The sequence below is a fragment of the Lactuca serriola genome, chromosome 7 (genome assembly GCF_051521515.1).
Source record: "Lactuca serriola cultivar US96UC23 chromosome 7, Lser_US96UC23_V15, whole genome shotgun sequence".
NCBI lineage: Eukaryota > Viridiplantae > Streptophyta > Magnoliopsida > Asterales > Asteraceae > Lactuca > Lactuca serriola.
Genome location: NC_136414.1, coordinates 11423156 through 11445799, shown reverse-complemented (window position 1 = coordinate 11445799; position 22644 = coordinate 11423156). Strand labels below are relative to the sequence as shown.

At 33.7% G+C, this 22644-nt stretch overlaps 3 protein-coding genes across 3 annotated transcripts; 2 read left to right on the top strand and 1 right to left on the bottom strand.

Moving 5' to 3' along the window:
• Positions 1 to 6179: 6179 nt before the first annotated feature.
• LOC145063536 (pentatricopeptide repeat-containing protein At1g80550, mitochondrial-like) lies at positions 6180 to 7775 on the bottom strand. Its single transcript, XM_079011134.1, has one exon. The coding sequence runs from the start codon at positions 7754 to 7756 to the stop codon at positions 6383 to 6385; it is 1374 nt and encodes a 457-aa protein (XP_078867260.1). The 5' UTR covers positions 7757 to 7775; the 3' UTR covers positions 6180 to 6382.
• Positions 7776 to 9940: 2165 nt separating this feature from the next.
• On the top strand, positions 9941 to 12569 carry LOC145061936 (vesicle-associated protein 1-2-like). The gene is made up of 8 exons (XM_079009525.1): positions 9941 to 10174; positions 10306 to 10376; positions 10609 to 10690; positions 11423 to 11538; positions 11621 to 11788; positions 11916 to 11957; positions 12067 to 12144; positions 12239 to 12569. Exons 1-8 carry the CDS (start codon positions 10123 to 10125, stop codon positions 12344 to 12346), a joined length of 717 nt encoding a protein of 238 aa, XP_078865651.1. The 5' UTR covers positions 9941 to 10122; the 3' UTR covers positions 12347 to 12569.
• A 1679-nt stretch (positions 12570 to 14248) lies between these two features.
• LOC145061922 (phosphatidate cytidylyltransferase 4, chloroplastic-like) lies at positions 14249 to 18186 on the top strand. Its single transcript, XM_079009514.1, has 7 exons — positions 14249 to 14706; positions 15116 to 15402; positions 15493 to 15683; positions 15764 to 15888; positions 17441 to 17574; positions 17645 to 17760; positions 17934 to 18186. The coding sequence occupies exons 1-7, from the start codon at positions 14374 to 14376 to the stop codon at positions 18023 to 18025; spliced, it is 1278 nt and encodes a 425-aa protein (XP_078865640.1). The 5' UTR covers positions 14249 to 14373; the 3' UTR covers positions 18026 to 18186.
• The last annotated feature ends 4458 nt before the right edge of the window (positions 18187 to 22644 follow it).

The following is a 22644-nucleotide window of genomic DNA, read 5'->3' as shown; positions in this document are numbered from 1 at the left end:
TAAAACGGACGTCTCGGTCTGATACTACCGAAACAGGCACTCCATGCCGTGCCACTACCTCGCACACGTAGATATCGGCTAGCTTCTCGGCCGATATGCTCTCCTGGATAGGTATAAAATGCGCGCTCTTGGTCAACCGATCCACGATGACCCAAATCGAATCCATTCCACGTGCGGTCCTAGGAAGCTTAGTGATGAAATCCATGGTGATATCCTCCCATTTCCACACTGGAATGTCTAACGGATGCATCTTGCCATGGGGCCTCTGGTGCTCTGCCTTGCCTTCCTACAGGTCAGGCATCTCTCCACATACCAGGCGACATCCCGCTTCATACAGGGCCACTAATAATCGGGTCGAAGATCTCTATACATCTTCATCGCCCCTAGGTGGATGGAAAATTGAGACTTATGAGCCTCGTCCATCAACACTTTCCGTACTCCGCCCCAGTACGGTACCCAAACTCTCCCATGAAGGGTCAACAATCCTCGACTGTCATAGTGTATCAACGTAAATTTTCAAAAAAAAAATTTCATTTTTAAAACATACATTTACTCATAAAATAATGTCAAAACATATTGTATCAAATGTTATCATCACAAAACATCTCCCTAGAATCTCAAACATAAACTCCACAAGTGTGTGTGTGTGTGTACGAATCATGCTGGCGCCTTCCCACGCTCATCACTGGTACCTGAAACACATAACACAACAACTGTAAGCACAAATTCTTAGTGAGTTCCCCAAAATACCGCATACAACACATACGCCACTCGAGGCTATAATATGACCTTCCGGTCGATGTGTCTCAGCGGGCCCCTCCGGTCCCATAGCTCATTGGACCCTCTGGTCCCGTCATAGCTCGTTGGGCCCTCCAGCCCGGTCTGTATCGTTGGACCCTTCGGTCCGGTCTATAACATCATACAACATACATCTAACACATAACACATAATCTCATACATAACACATAAGACCCTCTGGTCCATACAATATACCACTCTAGGTAACGTATAGTGAGAAGACTCACCTCGGTGTCTCGGTAATATCTGACTCGGTAGAAATGTGATCTAGCCTCCGCCTAATCACATAAAGTAAATACTCTCATAAATACAACTGTACTCAACCCTAAAAGTCAACAAGGTCAACGGTCAAACTTTGACCCGACTCGTCGAGTGCACTAGGGCGACTCGGCGAGTCTACACGTGTCCACTGATTCTCTTAGTCCCTCTCTTGGCACATCGAGTACTTCCCCTGACTCGACGAGTTCCACCTGGCATGAATCGCGGGGCCACCCTGACTCAACTCGTCGAGTCTCAAGAACAACTCGGCGAGTTCCGCCTTGAACTCCAGTCCCCCTGACTCTCCCTGACTCATCGAGTTATTCCCCAACTCTGCAAGTCCACTCACTGAGTGATTTACGGGAAACCCTCATCCTACTCGCCGAGTCTGTTCTTCAGACTCGGCGAGTTCATGCCATGCACAAACTCCACAGGCCTCCTGAGGTTAGATCTGTGCGATACATTCATAGATCTGGCCTTCCCAAGCATGATAATCACGTAAAGTTCAAACCTTGACACTCATACAACATCAAAATGGTCTAACTTGGTGATTTAACCCCAAAAATGACATTCCAAGCTCATGGCTCCCAAAATGACTCATAAAGCTCCAAGGATTAAGGTCTATGGACGTCTTTGGGTCCAGATCCAAGACATAAACTCGAGAAGGGACCAAATGCTCCACTTAATCAACCTCTAAAAGGGTTAGAAAACCCTAACACTAAGAATCAACACCAAAACTGAAGAAGGTCCGAGAAAAATACCTCAATACAATCTCTATGAACTCAAAAATCACCAAAATCGCACCTCCTTCAGCCTCCTCTTGCCTTGGTCACTTCCTTCTTGCAAAAACACCAACAAAAGGATCAAGAATGGCCTCTCCTTCCTCACAAACACTCGAGATCTCTTTGGGTTTCTCTCTGGGGGTTGGTGGCCGAAAATGACGGCCCTAAGGGCCTTTAAATAGGTCCCAAACCCTGGAAATTAGGGTTTCATTAAACAGCGTGGACTCGCCGAGTCCACTCATGAACTCGCCGAGTCCACTCATGAACTCGCCGAGTCCAGCTGTGAACTCGCATCCGAATCCGCGACCATAATCGGCGAGTTTAGACACCAACCCGCCGAGTCTTCTCACAACTTTCAAAAATAAGAGAATAAAATATAATACCTGGGAATCCGGATGTTACACATAGTCAAAGGAAGCTACTCATCCCACGATCCTCTCACACTTCTGCCTCTCCTCCTTGAGGCCCTCGACCTGTTCCTCTCTGATATGCTCCAACAATTGAGTAATCACTGTCATCCTCAGACATATATCCTTGATTGGGGCCACTGCCGCCTTGCGGCTCAGGACGTCGGCCACTACGTTGGCCTTCCCGGGTGATAAAGGATCTCACAATTGTAATCCTTCAACACATCTTGTAACACCGTAAAAGTTTAAACAATTTTTCACATTTTCAAAACACATTTCCATTCATAATTATTATAAAATCTCAATTTATCACATCTCAATTCATAAAACATCTCAATTCATTGATCATGTCGGCGCCTTCCCACGATCGTCACTAGTACCTGAAACACATAACACAAAACACTGTAAGCATAAATGCTTAGTGAGTTCCCCAAAATACCACATATAACACATATTAGCCACTCGAGGCTATAACTCTATGGGCCCTTAGGCCCTAACTCTGTGGACCCCCTTGTCCTAGCTCTGTGGACCTTCCGGTCCTAACTCTGATATACACATAGCATAAATCACATAGAAATAATGCAGTGCAACACATCACATAAATAGCATACAAGATACTCTATCATATAACTCTGGTTACCTACTCAAGGTAAGGTATAGTGAGAAGACTCACCTCGGGTGTCTCGGTAAATATCTCGCTCACGTATACACTGATCTAGCCTCTGCCTAAACACATAAATAATCATCTCAATCAATAAAAGCTCTCCAGGCTAGACTAAACTCTCGCATGTCCTCTAACAAGGCTAAAAGACCATTTTACCCTTCAAACGATCCACTAGTCCAATTGTTGACCAAACCCTAAAAGTCAACAAAAGTCAACGGCCAAACCTTGACCAAACTCGTCGAGTGCACAAATGTGACTCGGCAAGTTTATGCGTGTCCTCCTCACCCCTGGTTCTCACTTGACTCACTGGGTCAACCCTCCATTCTTCAAAATCGTCACTGGTCGCGAACCGTGGGACAATCCGACCCTACTCGGCGAGTTCAGTCGTGAACTCAAGACCTCTAAATCCCCAATGACTCACCGACCTGAGGTCATACTCAAATGACCTCCTGAGGTTAAATCTGTTCCTCCTATCCATAGATCTAGCTTCTCTATAGCTTATAATCATGTAAAGGTCGGACCTTGGACACTCATGCATGGCCCTCTATGTTCATTTTGGTGAAATCCCTCATTTCACAACAACCCTAATTCATAGCTCCAAAGGAAAGGCATAAAGTAGAAAGGAAGAGACTCTCTGGACCTCTTTGGGTCCAGATCTATGAATGATTTCACCATGGGACCTCGCTTACTATAGATCCAAGTTAAATAGGGTATTCATAGGTTCTAGACCAAAGTCCGATGTCGAGGCAAGCCCGAAGTATGTTTATATGATGGTATGTTTTTGGAATAGGGTCCGATGTCGTGGCAAGTCGGAGGAAGGTTTACATGTTGCATGTTAGATTATATTTGTTGTCTTTGTGATACTTGTATGTGCCTGGTAGGGAGGTGAGTGTGGGCGAGGTCCCGTATCTCATCACTAGCTGAGTATGGATAGGGTTCCATGTCTCAATATTAGCAGAGTATGGACGATGCTCATGATAGGAGAAAAGTGAGTGTGGGCGAGGGCCCGTATCTCACTATTAGTAAGAGTGTGGAGGGGTTCCATGACTCATCAATAGCAGGACAAGGGCGAGGCCCAAGTTAGGCAAGGACTTAGAACAGGAGTACAGTTAGAGTAAGTTCAATTATGTACTAGCATCTTATTTGATTTTATATGTATAGCGGGTGAGGCCCAGAGATAGGCGGGGCCTAAGAGAAACATATATGTATACCAAGCGAGGCTCAATGTCTGCCGGGGCCTGATGTCGGACGGGGCCTGATGCCGAAGCGAGTCCGATGTCAGGAAAGTTCCGATGCAGCGGGCGAGGAGCCGAGTATGTGATTATGTGTATGGTATGTGGTAGATTGGGGAACTCACTAAGCTTCGTGCTTATGGTTTTCAGTTTTGGTTTCAGGTACTTCCGGTAGCGGAGGGAAGAACTCGGGATGACTGCATCGCACACACCGAGAAGTTTAGCCTGAGATGTTTTACTCTAATAAAATAAGCATGTTTTGAAATGATACTCTGATTAGATATAACGATGAAAGAAATGACTTGATAATTATGGTTTGATTAATGAATTAAAAATGAAATTTTTGGACTGTATTTTTGGGATGTTTCACCATACCACTTGTACGTGCTAGAAATGCCTTATTAAGGGTAAAGTTTCCAACTTTACCCATTTATAATCCATCTTAATGGGTTTAGCCCAAACCCTACTTCTTTAGGTTATAAATCTTTGTCCAAAAGCCTTATTTATTTTGTAGGGTTATGAATTCCTAAACTTCAAAGAACGAGTTAGAATACACATATGGCGCTTCAAAACAGAGAAAAACTCAAAAAAAGAAAGCTTTGAGTTGTAAATCAAATAATAATACATAGAAAGCCAGATGGTGAGTTAAGCAAAGACCAACTTTAAACACTAAATCTTATTTTGTCTCACTGACATTAGTCTCAGTCTTTCAATGGAAAACACAGTACAATTTATCTGTGTTTCTTATCATGTGTTACAAACGGGCCCTTATGTTAATCATCCATCCTCACTTTCTCCGTTCACTAACTCGGGTCTCAATTTAGCTGAGAGTCCTTTTGCCAATATCTCCTCATCATACTTTCTAGCCATATCAATCATACCCTTGTCCACCAAAGCATCAATCAAAGCATGATTTTCCATCTTGCCTCCCTCTAATTGGTCTTTTTTATTTATTAAAAAAAATACCGAAATGTGGCACCACTCCTTGGGTGTGGTATGAAACCACACTTTTGTGGTAACGGATGAGGTGACGTCTATATGTCATTGCGGTTTCATGATGGAGTGCGGCACCACTCCCTCCAACCTTACTCGTGACCTAAAAACGGTTTTATTAAATAGTGCTAAACGTAACATTGTAAATTGAAGTATTTGCAACTATCTCTAATCTTAATTGTTTTTTTTCCCAAAAAAGAAACACTGTAATTCAGGTTGCAATATTCCTATTTCAAGACAATCAAACACTCACTTTAAGAAAAATAATATCAAAACTCAATATCAAAATCAAAAGGAAAAGAAGGTTGTAAAACAGAAAGATCAGAAAGAAAACATAGTGCACATGACTTAAAATAGATATTTATCTAATGTTTAGATTTCAAAACCTGTAGTCAAAATAATCTTTATCTGATTTTAAACAAAATATAATAACATTTCAGCAGTTGGCATTGAAAAGAAAACTTGGAAGTTAGATTTGATAATAGCAATGAGAGTTTTGATAAAAACGTAAATGAAGAAAATTTTATGAGGCCCAAATGTCTAATTGTTTTTTCTTTTGAGTAATTTCCAGGTTTATCCGAATATACCCGATCCGAATTAAAACTCAATCCACCCAAACCCGAATACCCGAAGTGCAATATAAGTCGAATATTGATTATTATTATTATTATTATTATTATTATTATTATTATTATTATTATTATTTTTCAAAACCCGAACTATCCGAAACTCGAAAGTTTTGACGTGTAATTTGTTGATTTAGATTCAGTTGCTTTGGGATAAGGTTTAATAATTGTTTATTGTCTAATATTAAAATTTTTTTCTTTTCAAATTTTGATGGTGTCATGTTATATGATTTTAGCCCTTAAACGAATTAAAGCATATTATAACCTTAAATGATCAAGCAGCAAAGATGATATCACGCAGCATCCGTAATTTTAATGCAATAATATATTGAGATGTTTACAGAATATTTATTTTGTAGGGTTATGAATTCCTAAGCTTCAAAGAACGAGTTAGAAGACACATATGGCGCTTCAAAACAGAGAAAAACTCAAAAAAAGAAAGCTTTGAGTTGTAAATCAAATAATAATACATACAAAGCCAGATATTGAGTTACGCAGAGACCAACTTTAAACACTAAATCTTATTTTGTCTCACTGACATCAGTCACAGTCTTTCAATGGAAAACACAATACAATTTATCTGTGTTTCCTATCATATGTTACAAACGGCCCCTTATGTCAATCATCCATTCTCACTTTCTCCGTTCACTAACTCGGGTCTCAATTTAGCTGAGAGTCCTTTTGCCAACATCTCTTCATCATACTTTCTTGCCATATCAATCATACCTTTGTCCACCAAAGCATCAATCAAAGCATTATAAGCAAATTCATTTGGACTCAAACCATGATTTTCCATCTTCTCCCAAACTATAAAAACCGGTCTCAGAAAACCCCATCTCCCAAATTTCTTTATAAGCAATACGTATGTGTCCATTGTCGGACATACACCACTCTCAATCATCCTATCAAGCATTGCAAGAATCTCATTCGGCTTCTCCAAACACCTGAAAATGCAATGATAAGTGATCACATTGGGTGCACATCCTCTCTTAGACATTTTATCGAGCACCTTATATGCCTCCTTAACCCTCCCATTTTCACACAGAAGTTTAACGATTGTATTGTAAGTTACAACATTTGGTTCACAGCCTAATTCCAGCATCTCACGACCAAGATGAACAGCCACATCAACACCCTCTGAAACACCGATTGCACGGATAACAGTGTTGTACGCCACCACATCCAATTTAATCCCTTTCTTCTTCATCTCTTTATACAGCTTCACAGCCTTCCATGGCTTCCCACTCTTGCATTGAATGTCCATGTAAATTGAATAAGAAAACAAATTTTTACTAATTCCATCTTCATCCATCTGTCCCCAAAACTCTCTACATTTAGACCACCACCCCATTTTATACCACCCACGAAGAATCATGTTATACACTTTAGTACCCATCTCAAAAGACGCAATCTTTTCTTTATTAAAGTTCTTATCTTTACCTAAACATAACTCTTCTGCTTCGATTACATGTTTATACTCACACAATGCATCTATAAGATTCAAGAACGACGTCTCATCTTTTAAATTAAATTCTCCTAATTTATCATATGTACTGATTGCTTCTTGAACAAGGTGTGCGGAAACATAACGCTTAAACATTACACGAAATGTAGTATGGTCTCTCTCAGGCATTTTATCGATCAGTTGCCATGCAAGATCATATTCGAAAAACTTACCCAATATATCAATCATGTGATTATACGTTTCCGTTGTGTGTTTGAATCCGTATTCCGATTCAACCCAATTGAAGAACTCCATAGCGCGTTTCCAATCGTTGCTGTAACATGTTAGAGTTTCGAGGATAGTGGTTCGGTTGACTATGTGTCCTTCTCGTACCGAAAGATTTTGATCTGTGTTTGATCTTCTTGAGGTTTGATGATCGGTGAACGAGATGGGTGTAGGATTTTTGGGTATGGAAGTGTGAAATTGGAGTAAAAATGAGGGTCGGATCTTGGAAACGAGGGAGGAGAGATGGCTGGGAATCAACGGCTTCATTGTATTGTATGTTTTGACTTTTCAACGGTAGAGTTTTCTATATGATTTTCAAGGGCATAGTTGTCATTTTGACGGAATTAAGGTGTAGTAATTTTGTAGAGATGACTCTATAGTTTATAAATGATTTATATAGTTTACTTCATTAATGTTAAGCTAAACAACTATTATTTACTTCATTAATGTTAAGCTAAACAACTATTATTATTCATATTGTTTTTTTAAATTTTATTATTTAACCTCATACTTCTAGTAGTTTTCAATTGAGAAAATGACTTACCAAGGTAATTAACTTTTTTGTATGTTCACATATAGGTAATTATCTTTTTTTTTTTTTTTTTTTTGTATATATCTAGGTAACAAACTTGTTGGAAATGTTCATATATAACCATTATGACCTGCTATAGCAGTTTAAATCCTAGATGTGAACATTTTCAACAAGTTCGTTACCTAGACGTATGCAAAAAAATAATTACCCAAATATGAATAAAACGAAAAGTAAAGTAAATTACACGAATGGTCCATGTGGTATGGGGGAATTTGTGTTTTTTGTCTCTAATTTATTTTTTTTTAACTTGGATGGCCCCTAGTGTTTATTTTTATTGCGTGTTTGGTCCCTGTTTTATCTAAAAAGAATATTGTGTCCTTATTAATTTATTTTTTATTTAATTTTCTTATTTATGTTTTTATTTTTTACATATTAAAAAAATTAATAGACCCCACATATTTGTATCTCCTCGGATGATCTTTACTGTTTATTTTTTAATTAATTTATTTTTTAACTCGGAGAATCCCTACTGTTTAATTTTGTTACGAGTTTGGTCCCTATCTTACCTAAAAAGACTATTGTGCCTTTATTATTATTATTTTTTAATTATGTGTGTATACTTTATATATTTAAAAAAAAATTAATAGACCTCGCATATCTGTATCTCCATACAATCTCATCTCTCATCATCCTCAACTTCTATTTATTTTCCATCTTTAGTGATATCAACGTATTCACCATCCCTTTTTTTTTCGATCTTCAACTCCATCGATTCAACACCACAACCAATAAAGATGAAGAAACAGTAGGTTATGGCGTTGGTTCGCCAGAGTTGAAGTACCAAAAAAAAGAAGGATGATGAAGACGTCGATGTCACTAAAGATGGAAAAGAAATAAAAGTTGGGGACGATGAGAGATGAGATGGTGACCGGTAAGTCCCAAATTAAATTTCTCAAACGTGGTTTCAGGTTTATAGTGAGGAGATACAGATATGTGGAGTCTGTTAATTTTTTTAAATAAATCAAAAATAAATACATAAATAAGAAAATTAATTAAAAAATAAATTAATAAGGGCACAATGGTCTTTTTAAGTAAGATAGGGACCAAACGCGCAACAAAAAAAACAATAGGGATCATCTGAATTAAATTTCTCAAAAATGGTTTGAGGTTTATGGTGAGAAGATACAGATATGTGGGGTCTATTAATTTTTTTAAATATATAAAAACTAAATACATAAATAAAAAAATTAATTAAAAAATAAATTAATAAGGGCAAAATAGTTTTTTTAGGTAAGCAGAGACCAAACGCTCAACAAAAATAAACAGTAAGTACCAGCCGAATTAAAAAAATAAGTTATGGACCAAAATCACAAATTCCTCCAAACCTCAGGGACCATTCATGTAATTTATTTTTACTTTTCGTTTTATTTATATTTGGGTAACTATTTATTTTTACATATCTAGGTAACGAACTTGTTGAAAGTGTTTACATCTAGGATTTAACCTGCTATAGCAGGTCATAATGGTTATATGTGAACACTTCCAACAAGTTTGTTATCTAGATATATACAAAAAAAAGATAGTTACCTATATGTGAACCTACCGAAAAATTAATTACCTTGGTAAGTCATTTTTCTTTTTCAATTTAATCATGAGTAGACTAGAAAACTACTAACACAAACTCATTTTTATTTAAATAACTTTTAACATCTCAGTTTTTGAATTTTTAATTTCATCTAAATTACAATATTACTCTCCTTTCCAAAAATAACTAAAAATATATAGTTTTCTATTATTTTCACGCAACTTTTTTTAGTGGATCAAAAGATCGGATGCATAATTTAGCCAAAAATAGCTGTGAACCGGTCTGAACCGTAAAAAATCAACCGGATAAGAGTAACTGCTGCCTAATCATAATCAGATGACAAAAGAAACATCGTCATCTTCGATTCAAAAACAAGATCTCTCTCTCTCTCTCTAGATTTTCTGCCGTCGGTTACAGAGTATACCTTCTCCGGCTAATCTCCGGGTAAAATTACTTCTTATCTTTAGGTATCCGGTGACGATTCACTAGCGATCTGGTTTTAAAAAACAAACAGAGATGAGTACGGGAGAGCTTCTCAGCATCGAACCTCAAGAGCTTCAATTTCCTTGTAAAATCCTAGATACTTCTACTACTTAAATTAGTTTATTTCACAGTTCGCCTTTTCATTCCAGATCTGTTATCCTTTTCCCCTAATCAATCAACCTCTGATGATTTGTAATTCGCTTGTCTGTTGTATAGTCGAATTGAAGAAGCAGATCACATGTTCCATGCAACTAAGGAATAAAACGGATAGTTATGTGGCTTTCAAGGTATTATTACTCTCTTTTGATTTTGAACTCAAAAGTCTTCTTTCTGTCTCTTTCGTGAACTGGAAATGTAAAGCTTACTCGTTAAGGAACTTTCTGAAGTTATCAGTTTAATTACAGTCATCTGAAGTTGTTGATGTTAAATCTTGACTACAGACGTTAGCCTTTAAGAAAATTTAGAACAAGATCGAGACTGATTATGTAAGTATCGTTTTTCTGTTTTGCTGAATTTCAGGTGAAAACGACGAATCCGAAGAAGTACTGTGTCCGGCCTAACACTGGGATTGTGTTACCTCACTCTACTTGCGATGTCATAGGTTCGCTCCTTTCCCTTTCCCTTTTCCACTGCGTTTGTTTGTTGCCTGGTCTATTAATGGCTGTTACTTGATACTATCATCATCATCATCACTATAACATGCATCCTCTGTTCTAAAACATTACAGAATTAGGGTAAATACTTAGATCTTGAGAAAAGGGTTTGTTGTCTCTAACCAGAATTACAACTCACTACACAGAGATTATCTACATTAGTTTTCATCTGCTTTCACTTTCTCTTGATGTTGTGAAATCAATTGCCATAATTTTATATGCCCACATTGAGATTTACAAAATCAACTTCTTATATGATCCCACTCAACACCTTCCCTCTTGAGGTCCCTATCTCATATCATACCAATTTGTAAGTTTGTAAAGCACAAGATGTACATGTTTGTACAAGTAAAATTTATTGTCTATTTTGGATAGAAGAGTATAAAGTAAGGGAATTGAACTTATAAAGTGTTTACACCTTTCCAAATCTTGGGTCCCATTTTGCGTTCTTTGCTTTTTCATGCATTAATGTTATGCATTCAAAGTTCAACATCATTGATGTACTCTCTTGAAGTGAATGATATGAAAGTGGAAGCAATAAATAGGAGAGATGATCATGATCTTAAATACTAGCTTTTACCCATTTTTCTTATCATTCTACTATAATACTAATAAACAGTATACTTTAGTACCTTAATTATAAAGCTATTAAGATTAAGATTTAAGTCTTTATTGTTTAGTTACAATGCAAGCTCAAAAGGAGGCTCCTCCAGACATGCAATGCAAGGATAAATTTTTGCTTCAAAGTGCAGTTGCAAGTCCTGGAACTGCACCAAAAGATATCACTCCAGAACTGGTAATTAATTAAGCTAATTGTTCAATCTTTAAACTATTAAATCTTTACATTAAAAAAATCTTACACATTTGAATGTTAACAGTTTAATAAAGAATCAGGAAATCAAGTGGAGGAATGCAAGTTAAAAGTTAATTATGTTGCTCCACCACAACCACCTTCTCCAGTAAGAGAAGGATCTGAAGAGGGTTCTTCTCCAAGGGGTTCAATTTCTGATAATGGAACAGTAAATAATACTTTAGAATCCAATTCTGTAAGTTTTAAATTCTTTTTTTTTTTTTTTAATTACTATATGATAAATGATAAATCTTTTTTACCATGTAGATTAGTTTAGACTTTAGAGAATTGACATGTGAATGTATGCATTTTAATTTTTTCAGGCTCCAAGATCATTTGCTGAATCTCACGAAAAGTCATCAGAGGTTAGTTAGTAACTTTCATTTATTGTGTATTATTACATTATTGTACCATTTTTTTTCTTATTAGAATATTATACTTTATTATTTATATCAATCTGATTTTTAAATTCAGGCTAAGTCCCTTATATCTAAGTTGACTGAAGAGAAGAATTCTGCTATTCAACAAACTAACAAGCTTCACAAGGAACTGGTACATATCTTTATTTATTTATTTTTCCTATTTTATTAATACTTGTAGTTGTAATTAGTAAAGAAATAAATAAAAAAAAAATATTTTTTTGCAGGAATTGTTGAGACGTGAAGGCAAGAAAAGCAATGTTGGTGGTATCCCTTTGATATATGTTGTGATCATTGGTTTGATTGGGTTGATTGTGGGATATTTGATCAAGTAAAAAGAAAAAAGCCTAATTCTCTTGTCAATTTTGCCATAGGTGTTAGTAGAAAAAGAAAAATATGCTCAAAAATGGGTAACCTAATTTGTGGTAATTTAAGGAGATGTTTTATTTTTTTTCTAATTGTGTCTGCTGATTGTGTTTGAGTTATGGGTTTTATTTAGTATGATATGGGTTGTAATAACTTTTACAAATGTTTATTATTTGGTGTGCTCCTCTTTTATCTCTTGTGTTTTCACTTGTAAAATATTTAATCCATCTTTGTCAAGTATTTAGCTCTTTATGACTTGATTAAAAACGTAACTATCTTATGATTCAAAGGTTGTTAGTTCAAGTTTGGGATTATGCAACTTATGTTCAATCGATTATTTGGATAGACCTAAAAGAAAAAAGCAAAAAAAAAAGTTGTGGCAAATCTGTAACACGGTTAAGGTAAATTTGTAATAAAAAGTTAAGGAAAATGACTCTTGAGGGTAATTAACTTTTGCGTTTGTACTCATTTGGTCTATTTTTTTTTTTGTATTCAATATACCATCGAACTTGTTGTTTGTGTTCACCATAACCCTTTTGACCGGCTTTTGACTTGTGATAGCCGGTCAAAGGGTTATGGTGAACACAAACAACAAGTTCCATGGTATATCGAGTACAAAAAAAAGGAAAGGGATCAAATGAGAGCAAATGCAACAGTTGGTTACCCTTCTGATTCATTTTCCCTTTACTCATTTACAACAAATCCCACGGCATCTCCTACTGATATTATGAGATTCATTCTTACTTCTCTTCAAAACATAACCTACGAAAGGACATTATTCATACATGTACAACTTTGTAATGCACTTGAATATTTATTAGGGGAATCTTGACTAGTATTTCATGACTACATTTACATTTTCAATCAAATGATTTATCGTATCGTGGATTATAGACAAGTCTACAAACGAGTGGAATCACAAGTGTTGTGATTTTTGAGTTTACTTAGCTTTAAGATCGAACTCATGGGATAAGATACAACATCAATATGTACAATATTATGGTGACGTGTCTACAAAAGCAACATGATATTGTACATATTGATGTGTATCTTATCCCATGAGTTCGATCTTAAAGCTAAGTAAACTAAAAAATCATAGCACTTGTGATTTCACTCGTTTGTAGACTTGTCTAGAATCCATGATACGATAAATCATTTGATTGGAAATGTAAATGTAGTCATGAAATGCGTCTGCTTAGTCAAGATTCCCCTAATAAATATTCAAGTGCATTACAAAGTTGTACATGTATGAATGATGTTCTTTCTTGGTTTATGTTTTGAAAAGAAGCAAGAATGAATCTCACAAAGTCATTAATATCAGTAGAAGATGACGTGGGATTTGCTGTAAATGAGTAAATGGAAAATGAATCAGGAGGATAACCAACTGTTGCATTTGTTCTCATTTGGTGCCTTTCCTTTTTTTTTTTTTGTACTCAATATACCATCAAACTTGTTGTTTGTGTTCATCGTAACCCTTTGACCGGCTATCACAGGTCAAAAACCGGTCAAAAGGGTTATGGTGAACACAAACAACAAGTTCGATGGTATATTGAATACAAAAAAAATGAAAAGGACCAAATGAATACAAACGTAAAAATTAATTACCCTCAAGAGTCATTTTCTACGACCAAATTTGTAAAAGGCTTCTAGACTCACAATATTAACTGTCTTCTTTTATTAAAGACAGAAAGTTCAAATTTGAATAGAATTATGAATAGATTAGAATTAAAAAAACAAAAATCAAAACAAAAACAAAAAACAAATTGTGTGGTACAAAGTCTAATTTATGAATTTATCCTGGTAAATGGTAATAAATGAGTAAATTAACAGATAGCTCAAAGGCAAGATACTATACACACGGCCACCTGGATACTATGCACACAGCCACTTGCATATCGTTTCCTCGCAGCTATCGTCATCCCCAATCCCAATCCCAATTTCAATTCCTTCGTCCTCTCGATAAAATCGCTTCAGATATGGATTGATTATCCTCCGGATGACTGCGGCACCATCTTTAATGGCGTCTTCTTCTCCATATTGCGTCAAAATCGATACATTACTCAGTAGCAGCAGCAGCGAATTCAATCCAATTTCAGTTGCGTCTTCCTTTCGCGCTTCCCGTTTTCGCCGCTGTCTCTCTAAAAACCTAATTTCATGCCGACCTTCTGCGAAGCTTAAATTGAACTTCTTTGATTCGTCCAAAGGGAGAGGGTTTTTGCAAATTCGAAATGGTCGATTTGGAATTCATTACAACTCATCCAAGATTTTCACTCAGACTTTAGTGGCCAGAGCCGACGCCAACCAGACTGAAGACGAGGAACCCGTTGAGGTAAGGTCTAACGAGTATGAATTTTCATAAACAATTGGTGTCACGAATTGTTATCTAGAAGCTGAATTTTACTTTTAATTGCTAGTGTTCATGTGCATTGTTTGTAGAACTAATTTTAGGGGAAACAAAGTATACACCTAGTATTACAACTAATTTGAGTTTATCCAGGATAAGTTACATCAGATTATAGACTAAATCTGAATCCATTTGCAACCGATTGGAACATGGGGGGACTTTAGAATGAGTTCCCACATACTATTCTGAAGATGCTGCATAAACCATCTAGCTCTGTAAATAATCTATAGAAGGAAATAAGCACCGAACATATTTACCATATTTTCTTAATTTCTTCATCTGGATAAATTCTAAATCCAGTCACTTTATAGACACTGAGAACGAATATGTGTAGGTTAATCAAGACCACACAAACGTTCGGGAGTTACTCCAACAACAGAAATCAAGTCAATTAGCAAAACGAGTCATCTTCGGAATCGGAATTGGTGTTTCCACCGGTGGAATCGTACTAGCAGGAGGATGGGTATTCTCCGTAGCCTTAGCTGCTGCTGTTTTTGCTGGTTCAAGAGAATACTTTGAACTTGTCAGAAGCCATGGAATTGCTTCTGGAATGACTCCTCCACCTCGTTATGTCTCCCGAGTTTGCTCAGTCATCTGTGGTCTCCTTCCCTTATTCACTCTGTAAAATTAATCCACCACATATTTTACATAACAACATCACCATTTTTCCCTTATTTTCTCTCCATAATCATTACATATTCTTATTTTCAGATACAAGGGCCAAATTGATGTTTCAGTGACATCAGCAGCCTTTATTGTTGCTATGGCATTACTCTTACAAAGAGGAAATCCTCGTTTTTCTCAACTTAGCAGTACGATGTTTGGGTTGTTTTATTGTGGATATCTTCCGTCTTTTTGGGTCAAACTTAGATGTCGTTTGACTGCACCTGCCTTAAATTCTGGTACTATTTTTAATTCCTTATTTTTTTTATAATGTGATTTTGGTTATGATGTTTGCTAATTTGAGTTGTATCTTCAAGAGGAGTGGGAGCTACATGGCCTATACTTTTAGGTGGTCAGGCTCATTGGACTGTTGGTCTTGTGGCCACATTGATATCTATCAGCAGTGTAATTGCAGCAGATACATTTGCTTTTGCTGGTGGGAAGGTATATTATCTTGACTTTGACTTTCTTGATTTATTTAAGTTGACATCATTATATTGTTTGATATCGTTTATATAGTGTTTGGTATGATGGAATTAGGGAAGGAATGGAATAGTTTATTCCGTTGAAATGAGAAGAAAAAAAGTGTTTGTTTTGTCAAAGGAATGGACCTTTCCTGAGCTTCCATTTTTTTAATCTTCATTCCTTAGCCAAGGGTGTTTTTGTTTCCATTCTTTCATGGAATGGATTGAAAACTTACATTATAACCAACTTCATATTTATGTAGTTTTTGATGACATCTTTATGTACAACGATATCGATCAGTTTAGAAGAAAAAAACATGACAACAATTAATCCTAGTAGTAAAAGTTAAATCAGTTAGCATGCTCAAATAATTTCTTTAAGCTTGGTTAACAATACTTAGAAATCTAGATAAGCCAACACTCAAATCTTTTCAACAATGTTTTGTAAAATTTTACAATATTGCATGTATTACTTATTCAGCTAAGTTGTATAAAACTTTACAAAAAACTATTGGAAAGATTTAGTGTCGGCTCATCTAGATTTCCAATACCAGTATGTATTGTTAACCAAACGCAAAGAAGTTATTTGAGCATTCTATTGATTTAACTTTTACTGTTGAAATTAATTGTCGACTTTTCTCTTTTAAATTGATTGATATCATTGTTCATAAAACATGACTTGCTAGGCCCTAGGTTGACCCTCTCTCTATTATAAAAACATATGCAACCCCATAAAACCTTGCCATGGGTAGTAGTAGTAAAGGTAAAAAGAAGGTCTTGGGAGAATTATGGAACTTTAGCGTTTATGTTGGTATTCAAAAAAGTGGGATTCTACATAAATGGAACAAATCGTTACATATTTACATTCCATGATCATGTTAAGCAAAACATACAAGGTCTGTTTGCTACAAAGGAATGGAATGCTCAACATAATGGAATGAGTCATTTCAAACATGTTTTTTATCCGTAAATATAAACCTAAGTAGTGTTAAAATTGATTTTATATATATATATATATATATATATATATATATATATATATATATATATATATTATTTTGTTCAAAATACATTTTATATGTTTTACAAGTAGTTTAAAAAAGAATTATTTATGATCTAAAAATTAAAAACTAGATACAATGAAATCTTGAAATATAATTATAAAGAAAAAATAAAAATAAAAATATTTGAAGTTGTAAATTTTTTAAAAAGATTAATATTATTGAAAACTATATGAATAAAAGTAATTTCTAAATATAAATATATATTGTTTCAGTAGGGGTGGAAAATCATGCTATCGTTTCGTGTTTTTGTTTGACGCGACATGACAAGATTTTATGTAATACGAACACGACGCGACACGATGTCATTTTTTTTTTTTAACTAACACGAAAATGAACGGATTAAAAAACTACATACACGACACGACAAAGATAAAATAAACTAAAAACTAGTTTATTTAATTAATACATAATACGCCAAACATGACAAACTTGAAATAGAAATGCTAAATCGTTTCAATTTCGTTTTAGGCATTTGGTCGGACCCCACTTACAAGTATCAGTCCGAAGAAAACATGGGAAGGAGCTCTTGCAGGTTTAACAGGTTGCATAGCCACCTGTGTGTTGTTATCAAAGATTCTTTCTTGGCCTACTTCTACACTCGGGTACACTTTTACTTTTAAATCTTGTCATATTCAGTCCTTCAAACTTTCTCAATATGTATTTTTTTTTCAGTGCAATCGGGTTCGGTTTCCTCAACTTCTTTGGGTCTCTCTTTGGTGACCTCCTTGAGTCCATGATCAAGAGAGATGCTGGGGTCAAAGATTCAGGCTCACTCATTCCCGGCCATGGTAATTTCTCTTTTCTTTCACAGGGGTAAAAAGGTCATTTTACAAGTGACTAAATCCACAAAACCTAAGGACCGACGACTTCAGAAAGATTTAAAGAATCGGACCAAACTTGGGATTTTGAGTAGAGGACAGGGACCAAATGTGTAATTTTAGTCTTGTGATATTTGGTGCAGGTGGAATACTTGACAGGGTGGATAGTTACGTTTTTACGGGTGCATTAGCGTATGCTTTTGTCCGCAACTTACTCCCGCTTTATGGAGTTTAATATTTTTTTTACAGAGTTTAAGCTTAATGTTTAGATAGATAGATAGTATGGACTTTGTATTCCAAGTGATAATAATTCATTTTCTAAATTTCAAGCGAAAAAAAAACTATACAAATGGATGTTAATTTATAATGTTATATATATGTAGGTTATTTTGGTTTTGGGAAATTGTCATTTTTTTGGATACATCATGGCCCAAGAACAAGGAAAAATAAGTCTTGGGCTTCCATTTTTCGATAAGGTTTTGCAATTTCTAGATTGATCCAGATACTTTCTCGAGTCTTTATAATTTTCATCGAGGCTTTGAAAAGCGAGAAATAGTAGATCCATAGAATGCCCAAAACCACCTTGCAAAGCATGAGTCTACCACCGAATGAAAAGGGACATGCCCTTCGATTCGAGAGCTTAGAAAAAAAAAAAAAAATCTCGACATGGGGAAACTACATTTGTGATTGGTTATTCTTAAAAGAATCTCAACTTTTGATCTTTAAGACATTATCATTAAAATGGAATAAGTAAATATAAATGCTATGGAATCAAATGTTTAAAGATTCAAATGTCATAATTTTAAAAACATCACAAATAATATATAATATCGGTGATTTTAGTGTTATCGATCATGTAGTGTAATTTAAATTAACACAAATTTAAATTGGGGATTTAAAGTGCGATCTATAATTTAGGCGGTATAGAATGCAAGCATGTTTATAAGATGAGTTCGATCCCGAACAGATAAAAAAAACCAAGGGCAAGGGTTTGTGTCCTATTGTAAGGTCTAACATGTTCAAAATTTTGGACTTTGAATCCAATGAAAGATCATAGAATAAAATAAAATTCAAGAAATAGACAAGTTTAGGTCTGCTCAGGGACTAACAATCAAGCTGTCTTGCAACCAGAGCCGATTCAAGCGGATTTGAGGGTCTGGACAAAATAAATAAACGAGTCCCTTTTTTTCCACTACCTATGACAACTTAATATCAAAAGCTTTTTATTCATTATTTCTAAAATGGTATCAATAGGTACATAAAAAAATAGGTTTCGAAAATATAAAGGTCCTATGTTATCGTCCATACTGTCCTACCATCTGATACAACCCTCCTTGCAACGAAAGTTGTTGACTATTAGCCAAGTTGTCTCACAACCCAAATTTCTTGGCAAGAGCCAAGTTGTGGCAGCTTTGGCATACAACTCAAGTTGCATAATATATTTTTTTTCCAGAAACCATTTTCTAACTATAAATTTCATAATTTTGGTTGATTTTATATAGATTTTTTGGATAAATGAGTATATACACTCATATTTGGTTATGTAGAACTCTTTACAAAATCTGAGAAACCTTCTACTCTTTACAAACATTGCTTTCTGTTTTGTGCATGAAATAAAAACTGTTCCTAAAGGATTGTTTTATTGAATTTCTTAGTAACCTAGATATATGAAAGAATATTAATCTAGAAAGTGAAGTAATTCGTGAGAAATCCATATTCTTAATTATCAAACACTATTTTCCAAAAACAAAAAACACAAATATCATCGTCCATGCATGGTGTTTATGTGAGTTGGGGGAGACCATTTATGTGGGTCTACAAAAGCATGAATCGTGAAGGCTTATTTTTGGGCATTTTAAGAAAATAAACTAAAATATGTGTGGGTAGGAAAGAAAGCGTTGTTTTCAAGCTCACTTTAATCAAAAATCACACAAATATCCAATATTCTCCCTTCCATAATAAATAAATTTAATCTAATAAAAAAACCATTTACAAGTATTTTTATAAAATTTTAAATAGTTATAAAAACACATACACTTTATCCTCAGATGATGTACGCATCAACCGATCTCACCCACGTACCATGAGGTAACATATATCTAAGGACTCCAATATTATAAATATATAATTGTCTTTTTATAAGTAATTACAAAGAAAATAGTATATTCAATTAAATTTACTTTAATTGAAAACCCAAAGTAGGCAACAGTGCTTGCAACTTTTGTTGAACACGCACGCCCATGTAGATATATTGCTAGACCTTTTTTTTCATATGAACTTTTTATTACTTTATTTCGGCCATGCATATATATATATATATATATATATATATATATATATATATATATATATATATATATATATATATATATATATAACAAAAAAACCCTAATCATTCATTTTCCATATAACTCTTCCCTATATATATATATATATATATATATATATATATATATATATATATATATATATATATATATATATATATATATATATATATATATATATATAGGGTTATTTGGAAAACAAAAAAAAACCCTAAAAATCAAAAAATCGCAGCATTTTTTACAATATCGCTGAAAAAAAAATTTTGATTTTTTTTTCAGCGATTTTGACTTAAAAGTTGCGATTTTTTGATAAAAAAATTCAAAAAAAGTTTTGTGATCTCTAAGTATTTTTTTATGCATTTTAATGACTTTGATGATTTTTTTGTTTTCCATAGAACCTAAACATATATATATATATATATATATATATATATATATATATATATATATAGATATATATATATATATATATATATATATATATATATATATATTAATCAATTATTTTAAATAAATTATTAATTGAGAGGTATTTTTTCAGTTATATAAAATTATAATTGTTGATTTAAATAATATGTGAAATTATAGCATCTTAAAATATGTATTAATATTATTTTAATTTTTTCCCAAGTTTATTTTAATTTAATATAATTAGACTGACAAATTTAAAATTTAAAATAAAGAATCAATATATTGACAAGTGTCATGCCATTAATTAACGGGCTTAATAGGGTGACACATTTCAAAAAAAGAAATTAACGGATTCTTTTCTTAATATATATATATATATATATATATATATATATATATATATATATATATATATATATATATATATATATGCATTGAGAACTAAACTGAGAGACTGAACCAACAAATTTTTTATCTATAATGAATTTTGTTTGAAAATTTCACATGTGGATGTGTATATCCATAACTAAAAGAATTGAAAAAAGTTATATGTATATACATATGTTTGTGTTTGTTAAAAAAAATCTGCATATACATAAAATAATATGAATATGCATCAAAAATATAGTTTTTTGAATTTTTTTTAATATTAATTTCGAAATATAAGGAATATTTTCGCCGAATAGAAAAATAAAATATAAAAAAGTAATATTTTTTCAAATATGCGAAAATGTTCCTTATAATTTGAAATTGGTATTTAAAAAAAGATTTTCAAAAAAATGTATTTTTAATACATATTCATATTTTTTTGTGTATATGCACATTTTTAAAAACATGTGAATATGCACATTCACATTTAAAAAAAAAACATTTTTAATGGTTTTATGTGTATAAGAATAAGGCTATGCATATACATATAAATAAATAAATGCATCTTTGTCGAGGCTGTGGCCTCTTTCCCAAAAATAAATAAATAAATGCATATACATATGAATAAGTATATGCATATGCATAAAAATAAGTATATATATAAAGTAATTAAATACATATGATTATGTTTTTGTATATGTATAAGAATAAGTATATTACATATACATATTCATAAGTATATGCATATTCATAAGTATATACATATGCATATGAATAACTATATGCAACTTTTTTTTTTGAAACGACGGATATTATAATGGCCAATGCCTATAAGAAAAAGGCAAATATATGCAACTGCATATACATATTAATAAGTATATGCTTATGTATATGAATAATTATATGGATATGCTTATGCATATACATAAGAATAAGTATATAACATATGTATAAAAGTATTTGCATATGCATATGAATAACTATATGCATATTCGTAAGTATATGTATATGTATATGCATATGAATAAGTACATGCATATGCTTATAAATGTATACATATGCATATTAATATTCATATATGCATATGAATGTATACATGTGCACTTATGCTCGTCTATATGCATATACATATACATATACATATATCCATATATAGTAGATTTGTCACATATGTAGTATATAGACATAAATATATACATATGCATATAAATGTATACATTTGCAAATAATAAGTATATGCATATGCATATGAATAACTATATGCATATTCATAAGTATATTCATATGCATATGAATAAGTCTATGCATATGCATATGAATAACTATATTCATATCTATATGCATAAGAATAAGTATATACATAAGCATCTGCATATGCATAAGAATAAGTATATGCATATAAATATGAATAAGTTTATGCATATACATATGTATATGCATAAGAATAAGTATATGCATAAACATATGCACATGAATAAGCATATACATATGATCTCAGGGGAGAAAGGAGTTGGAAAGAGTGGGAAACCTCTCTACTATAAGGAAAGTACATTCCATAGAATTCTAAATTCTCGTTGGATGCCCAAAACGGGTGGAGCCAGTCCAATTCGTATGATTTCATCCCACCAGCACTAGCATCAACATTGACTTTCTCTCCTTGTATGGTTAAGCGGTTGAGCCTCAACCCGAGCATATCGTGAACGAAAGGTTACAGAATTCATGATGGATGGCAACCAATAACTCATAT